This window comes from Pleurodeles waltl, chromosome 12 (assembly GCF_031143425.1).
Source record: "Pleurodeles waltl isolate 20211129_DDA chromosome 12, aPleWal1.hap1.20221129, whole genome shotgun sequence".
In the NCBI taxonomy this organism is placed as follows: domain Eukaryota; kingdom Metazoa; phylum Chordata; class Amphibia; order Caudata; family Salamandridae; genus Pleurodeles; species Pleurodeles waltl.
In genome coordinates, this window is record NC_090451.1 from 635,040,060 (window position 1) to 635,048,274 (window position 8,215).

Sequence of the window (8,215 nt, forward strand, 5' to 3'; positions counted from 1 at the left end):
GAAAGCACAGGAGAAAGCACAGGGAGTATTGAAGGCAGTTTAAATAGCAAAATTCAATAACACACTATCGTATTTAAAACAATGTAAAACAGCTTATTTTCTTTAGCAAATATCAATAACATGCTATTATATTTAGAATAATGTCAAGCAGCTTATTTTACTTGCCTGTACCACGCAGCAAATAACAGCTATGTGCGCGACTATAAAAGGGCTCTAGTGTCCTTCAATACTTAAAAAGAAGGGGGGCTGGCAATGTAGGGGAAATGTTCGGCATAGACAAAACGCGCTAAATAACCTAGCCGCCTATGCTTGCAATGGCCGGCCTGCTGCACAGGCCACGAGACCACATGTGAATATTGACACCAAATCTGGGCGCAAATGCCCTTCAAGTATTTAGCTTAATTGAAAGTGGTTTACCACGGAAAATGCACAGATAGGGCTAAATAACCCAGCCACCTATGCGTGCAATGGCCAGCCTGCTGCACAGGCCACGAGACCACACGTGAATAGTGTCACCAAATCAGCGCGCAAATGCCCCTTAAATATTTAACTTCATTGAAAGTAGTTTACTGTGGAAAATGCACAGATAGCCTTTGCAAACATAATTATTTTTAAAACGGACGTGGAAGAACGCAGGCTCTTACGCGATTTAAGCCCAGCCTGCCAAACAGGCCGCCTTAGCGGGACCCCAAAAACCTGGTTAGCCGGGAAGATGATGGGGCCTCTAACACTCCGGCCGGGTGCTCCTCTGCCGAAGTAACAACTGCTAAGTCCAAGGACCGGAGTCATTCCTTTCCTACGCCGACAACGCTGTACCGCCTGATCATCTGCCGCCGCGCCACCAAGAAGGCCGAGCCTTTCTGGGGGGGCGCTTAAGTAGCCTCCCACTGGGGTGTGGCGGCTGGAACCGGATTGGTGGTCGCAGTCGCCACGTTCTCCTAAAATTACATCCGCCCCCACACCTCGCGAGGTGTGAGGGCGGAAGTACCTGGCCAGCCCGACGCACAACTAGAGCGAAGGGGTCGGGCCACTGCGGCCCCGATTCCTAAGGGGCCGTGCTCCCCCCATATTGTGGGGCGCTTTTCCCTTCTTTTAACTCCACCTGCATCAACTCTGCATCCAGCTAGATCTCTTCCTTTGCTCGGAGTCCCCCTTCCAGGTGCACAACACTCCAACTACATAGGCAGACTGGTTTCAGATCATGATGTTCACTTAGTAAATCTAATGTGGCTACCTCCATGACCCCTGATTCCATCATGGCACCTCCCACGAGACACATTGGAAGATCCAGTGTTTTGGGATGTTCAGGGTCTGTATATACAACAATACTTCGCGGAAAACTAAAACAACGGCAACCACTAGGGCTGTTGAGTGGGATGCATTCAAAACAGTATTCTGAGTTATTTGCATTAAAGACATAGTAGGAGTGCACCAGACCCTGGCGTGTGAGCTTGGAGAGACCGAAGCCTGGCTCGATGAGTAGGGATGATCACCGTACGTAGACATCAACGGTACAAACCTGTACATAGAGACAAAGGAGTCTTATGCTTTCCTACTCGAGTAACTACAGTGCTTTATTTATGTGGCACACTCCACAAAAGTACACAAGGAGAGCGACAGGGCTGGATGGTTGCTTGCCCGGTTTGGCAGAATGAGGCTGTCACTCTGACTATGGAGATGCAATCTTGGGAGAGATGGCCTGCAGACAGGTGGCAATACTTCAAGAGTTCTTTACATACTATGCAACAGTGTCCCTATACCCTAGTGTGACCCCACAGGCGACTATCTAGAACTTTTTATCTAGCATTACACTCCTACATCCCGGCGGCTACCAGAGAAGCGTTAGACACCCCTGTCACAGCACAAGAAGAGGTGCAGACAATTAAGGTTCTAGCACAGACAAGACCCCCAGCTTAGATGGACTTCCGTTAGAAATAAATCTGTATTCGCCACCAGGCTGGCCACGCACCTGGCCTAGGCGTTCAAGGAGGCCCTTCAATTGGGAATCCTCCCCATCTCTCTCCGGGAGTCCCTGATGGTGTCAGTGCTGAAGCCTGAAACCTAACTCAGCTGGGATAATGCCAACCCACAGTCATCCTAGGAGCCAATTAAAAGATTCTTGGTAAGATCCTGGCAAGTCTATACTTTTAGATCATATCAATGCTTGTATACAAAGCCCAAAGTGGTTTTGTTCCTGGCGGTAGTACCTTGCAAAATATGTGCTGCCTCTACCATGTCCAGGATCAAGGGCAGAGAACCCATCCACAAGCGGCTTGCCTCATCTTGGATGTGGAGAAGGCATTTGACACCCTGTCTTGGGACTACCTGTTTCACGTGCTCACCTCGATGGGTATCGGGAAACGCCCGCTGGCCTATGCTCGTCTGCTGTATAGAGGCCCATCATCTTGAGTGTGTTTGGGCCCCCTGGCTTCAGCACCTTTTCCGGTTAGGAGGGGTACTAGGCAGGGATGATCACTGTCCCCTTTACTATTAGCATTAGCAAGGGAACCAATTGATATTTGTCTTTGAGAGGAAAGCCGAGATTGGGGCATTCCCCTGTCAGACTGTATCCATGCTGTCTCACTCTAAGCAGATGATTTACTTATGTACCTCAAAGATAGGACACAGTCACTCGCTCCAATACACATTACCCCTACAGACTTTGCAGAGGTCTCAGGCCTTCTGGTGAACTGGAGAAGTCAGCGACCTACCCCCTGGACTTCCAGACTGTGCGATATTTGTTGGGGGGACGCAATTGTAGTGATGCCCAGAGGCAATCCAGTATCTGGGGATTCACCTTTATCACTCATCTTCTGATCTATGTGAGGGAATTATCCACAAGGCCCTCGCTGGTATCCACAAGCAGATAGCCTTTTGGTAGTCTCTCCCACTCCCTCACAGGGGCAAAATCGCACTCATAAAAATGATTGCACTACCCAGACTGCTATACTGTTTTGTCAACCTTCCACTCGTTCCTCCCCGCCCTTTCTTCAGAGAGTTAGATATGTTAATGAACTTGTTAATTTGAGGAGCAAAGCGCCCTTGGGTAGCGCTTAAGATGATGCAACTCCCAGTGGAGTGGGGTGGGTTGGAAGCTCCCTCTTTTGAGGTGTACTGTTGAGCCGCACAGTTCCAGTGGTTATCGCGCTGGATGGCAGGAAGCTACATGGGGGAGGCTAATGACTCCTGCGGCATCCTCACACCAGCCACATTACGTAACTTACTCTTTCCTAAAGTGCTGTCCTCCTCCCCCTGGCCCTGGCAGGTGAAGATAGCACAGGCATGTGTGCTTCACATATGCTGGCTTACACGCGGAAAACAGTGTTGCGACCCCAACAGCCGTTTGATAGGTCTGCCCCGCTTTCCAGGTTACTATACACCATAAACACGGGTGGAGTGGAATTCAAGCTTATTGCACATCATAGATGATTTATACACTGAGGGTTATTTCCTCCACTTCATCCAACTGATCATGGACTGCGCTCTTCCCGCTGGACAGTTCCTTACTTATCAGCAATTATGCATAACGGCTCAAACACTGTGGGATGTCGTGGAAACTCAACCACCTCCACATCTGGTCCTACGCACAATACTCACAATAGACAGAGGTAGCTACTATGTTACCCAGTGCTATAGGGCCATGTGCGAAACCATTGACACTTCTCTTGACGCTCTTCAACAACGGTGGGAGGCAGACATAGGGAGGACATTGCAGGACAAGGAATGGGAAACAGCAAAATCACACCTGAAGTGAGTCTCTCAGAACTCCCGAGTCAAGAATATACAGTTTTACATTTTACACAGGGCATATCTCACCCCAGCCCGTTTGACCCGCTATTATCCCACTGCACATATTACCTGCCCATGCTGTCCCCTCCTGGTTGTGGACGTCTGTCACATATTGTGGTCCTGCCCATCGGCGCAACATTATTGGACCGCACTTCGAGAGGTAACGGACCTGCCGGACTTCCTGCCCATCGGTGCAACATTATTGGACGCACTTCGAGAGGTAACGGACCTGCCGGACTTAAACACCATGGGGGGCCAGCGCCTTGGGCATTTTTAAACGCAGGAAGAGTCACAGGGTCCGCACCCATTTTTCGACTCTAGTGCTCTTGCTGGCCATTTTCACTCACACTGCACAGGCGTTTGGCGTCCCCCTGCCGTTGGAAGGTTGTTGGGAAGTCCTATGTAAGTGGGGCAAAGCTGAGGAGGAGGCATTCCATGACGAAGAGATGCGCTGGCTTCGGAACCGTCCCATTTCAAGTCACTGGGCCACAATGCTAACCCACTTTCACCAGTTCATGGGTGATGACACATTGCCTCACAGAACAATTATTTTATGTGCAGCAAATAACCGATATTAATTAAAATGCAATATCGAATTATTCTGTCGATCAGCATCACCTCACCTGGAATACTGGAGTACTCCCCCTGACCCTCCCACTCTATTCCGCACCACCCACTCATGTTGCCGTTTCACATCAGCTATCCATCATCCTTCACGACAGCACTACCCTCCATCTATTACTTTTAGTGTCACGTTTTACCTACGTGCTCTGACGCCGCCCCACCCCCACCTTTTAAAGCCGAAAATCACACATTATGCCCAAACCCTACAAGCACTTTTCTACCCTTGTTTTCCCCAGTTTATGTCCCCCCTTGGCAGACTACGTCGATGCAGTCCTCTCCTAGACTTAGATGTTCTCATTTACGAACTAGATGACTACACAATATGTTGCAGTATTTAAGGACTATTACCTGTGATGACCTATTATGCCTGTTTGATGATGTCTTATTCATAATGTGAAGGGAAACAGAATGTCACTTTGTCTGCTTTGTATGCTGTGTTTCTCCTCAACAAAAGAAAAAATAAATTTAAAAAAATGCCCCCAGTATTGTTGCCTTTCCGATTCATGCACAATATTCTTTAAGGTGGTGTATATTTCATTAATTAGTCTCCCGAGGGATATGTATTATAATTAAAAGAGGATTTATATGCCGTCAAAGTACACCTGCCTTTAAAGGGAGCACGCATACTGCTGTATTAAAAATATAAACGATGGTGTCATATCTTCCTATGGAATAAGCCGAAACAAGATATGCTGTAAAGAGAAGGCAAGAGAATGACTTCCTATTACGTTGTTCGGTAGGCACATCTAGGTAGATTTAGTGAGGACTAGGTAGATTTGGCTAGGTAGATTTAGGTAGATTTAGCGAGGACTGTGGTGCAACCAATCTTTGAGCAGCATGTGTCAGATGCTCAGTACTCTTCTCTCCCCATGCGCCAATGCTAGACATAGAGGAGTGTCTCTCCGAATGTGTTTCCCCTGCCATCATTGACACTACACCAAGTGCGGGCGAAGCTGTTGTGTGTTTCCAAGAAAAGTGCAGTGGGGTCTCCTTCAGAAGGATTTACCGGCCCACTCCGAGAAAAAAGAGGTTTAGAGGTGTCACCCAAACTACAAGAGGCACACGTGGCCCGGATAGGGAAACTGGCTGCATACACGCACAAAAACAGCGTTTAGTGGACAAGGTTTATAAAGGGGACATCGCATGCAGGCAAAAAATGAGTAGCTAGACATTGACAGATAGAAATGGATATCGGAAAAAGTGCCCGTAGCTAAATTAAACGAACTAGTAAGCTGCAGTTAACCATCGAAAACGTGTCCAAAAGCAGAAGAAGATTAAGAGGCAGGAGGAATGGAATATAACCCCAGAAAAGGAAAGGAATGGCTGGAACAATTAGTTGATGATTGACAAAAGGAAGGTACCAAAACATATGTCCTGGATCACACATAGTAAAATGTTAGTCGTTTCTACTGGGCCTGACTAAAGGCCTAGAACAGAGGTTCGTAATCTTTTGACTGCTGTTGACCTCCCTGGAATCCAGGAATCCCAACTGAGTTATTATTGGACACCTGAGAACCCAGCCAAAGCAATTTCTATGATTTGAACCGCAAAACAATACACAATAACATAAAAACGTGTATAGACCGGATTGCCAAATATTGCAAAATTTAGTTTAATTCACAATCAAATTTGGAAACGTTTTCAAATTGTCAATTTTTCGTCTTTATTTGTATATACTTTATTGAGAACTGGAGTCCCCCCCAGCCTAAGCTAATGCTAAGATTTCAACCTGAAAATAATAAACAAAAATAGAACAACATGTATGCACCAAACAACCACTGGAATATTTTGTTAAATTTGCAATCAAACTGAAAATGTTTTCGAGGGTTCAAATTTGCTTCTTTATTTGTACATACTTTATTAATTTTAATATTTTTAATTTTCACTGACCCTCTCAGGAGGCCTTGCGGACACCAGGGGTACCTGGACCACAGTTTAAGAAACACTAGCTTGAACGTTGGCCAAGTGAGGCTATGTAACCTACAGAGGAATCTATAGCTAACTCTTTGTGGCTGTCTATTTCAGACGCAGAAAGACATGTCCTCTGTGGAGACCGTCCTCAAGGAGCTGGATGAGAATGGGGATGGCGAGGTGGACTTCCAAGAGTTTGTCATTATGGTGGCAACACTGACCGTGGCCTGCAACAACTTCTTCAGCGAAGAAGAAGAGGAAGACTAAGCAGACAACACATCAGGTTGTCCAGGATGATTGTGGCCTTGCAGTCATGGCCAGCGGCTCCCACAGAGATCCAGTGATTGAGGCGGCTGGCCTGTAGGGAAATCTGAAGATTTGTTTCTGAAGCAACAAGATGCCTGGGTGTGAGTCAGTTACATCTCAGACTATAATTGACATGTGATTGACTCCTCCACACCGCTTCCTTCCTTTTTTGTCACTAGCCCATTGATAAATCTCTGGATTTTCCTTCAGGCCATTCAGTCTCAGGCCACCAAGGCTCCTGCGAGACCTCTCACCATTCCTTGCACTGAATAGTGAAAAAGAACAAAGGCAAAAAACATATTGCCTAGCACACATCTGTCCATGTGTGATAATGATTGTGCAAACTGTAAACCTGTATTTCAATTAAACCATTAGTAATCTAGTCTTTGGTGTTGGTACATTTCTGAGCTAACTTGTTATAGCACTGGGAACCGGGTAGGTCCCAGGTCGTTCAGTTCTCAAGTACTGGGACAGGTAAGTTCATATATATGTTCTTATTGGTCAACAATAGACATCAATATAAGCTAAGGGTAATGACATGGGCAGTAGCAGTGAATGCTTCAAAAGAGAGCATGTACAGACCAGAGGAAGCAGCAGCGAAAGCTTCTCTAATACACATAGGGGTCATTCCAACTTCGGCGGGCGGCGGAGGCCGCCCGCCAAAGTTCCCCCGCCAGAAGACCGTACCGTGGTCAAATGACCGCGGCGGTCATTCTGACTTTCCCGCTGGGCGGGCGACCGCCAAAAGGCCGCCCGCCCGCCCGCCCAGCGGGAAAGCCCCAGCAACGATGAAGCCGGCTCCAAATGGAGCCGGCGGATTTGCTGGTGTGCGACGGGTGCAGTGGCACCCGTCGCGATTTTCAGTGTCTGCTTTGCAGACACTGAAAATCTTAATGGGGCCCTGTTAGGGGGCCCCTGCAGTGCCCATGCCAGTGGCATGGGCACTGCAGGGGCCCCCAGGGGCCCCACGACACCCGTTCCCGCCAGCCTCTTCCTGGCGGTGTAAACCGCCAGGAACAGGCTGGCGGGAAGGGGGTCGGAATCCCCATGGCGGCGCTGCTTGCAGCGCCGCCGTGGAGGATTCCCTGGGGCAGGGGAAAACCGGCGGGAAACCGCCGGTTTCCCTTTTATGACCGTGGCTATACCGCCGCGGACAGAATTGCCCCTGAAGCACCGCCAGCCTGTTGGCGGTGCTTCCTCCGTCCCCGGCCCTGGCGGTCCATGACCGCCAGGTTCGGAATGACCCCCATAGTGTATACAGTACAGGTAGCACCAATGCAGGAACTATGTTTGTTGTTTTTATCCGTGGTATCTCAACTTTTTCTCACAGCTCTTTTTTATGAACTTTACTGAACTCAAGGCAATTGAATGCCCTAAAAATTATTCTTATAGTAGGACCTTACCATATACTAGTAGTGTATCTCACAGTGAGTAGTGCAGTTAGTAGTGAAGCGATACTCCACTATGTGTGATATATATGTTACTTTGATGATTTCTAGAGTTGTGTTTTACATTGGCATTGGGCATGTCGTGTGGTGTCTGTTTCTTGCAACAGAATAGCCGACTTTATAGAGTATCTATGCTC

General features: G+C 47.8%; 1 protein-coding gene across 8 annotated transcripts in view; it reads left to right on the forward strand.

Annotated features, from left to right (window-relative positions):
• The window catches only part of S100A1 (S100 calcium binding protein A1), a 714,879-nt gene extending 707,867 nt beyond the window's left edge, over positions 1–7,012 (forward strand). For all 8 annotated transcript variants that reach the window (XM_069218075.1, XM_069218077.1, XM_069218073.1 and 5 more), the window contains one exon: positions 6,439–7,012. In XM_069218075.1, coding sequence (XP_069074176.1) covers positions 6,439–6,591 — 153 coding nt within the window. In that variant the 3' untranslated portion in view covers positions 6,592–7,012. The remainder of the gene's footprint in view (positions 1–6,438) is intronic.
• Positions 7,013–8,215: the final 1,203 nt, after the last annotated feature.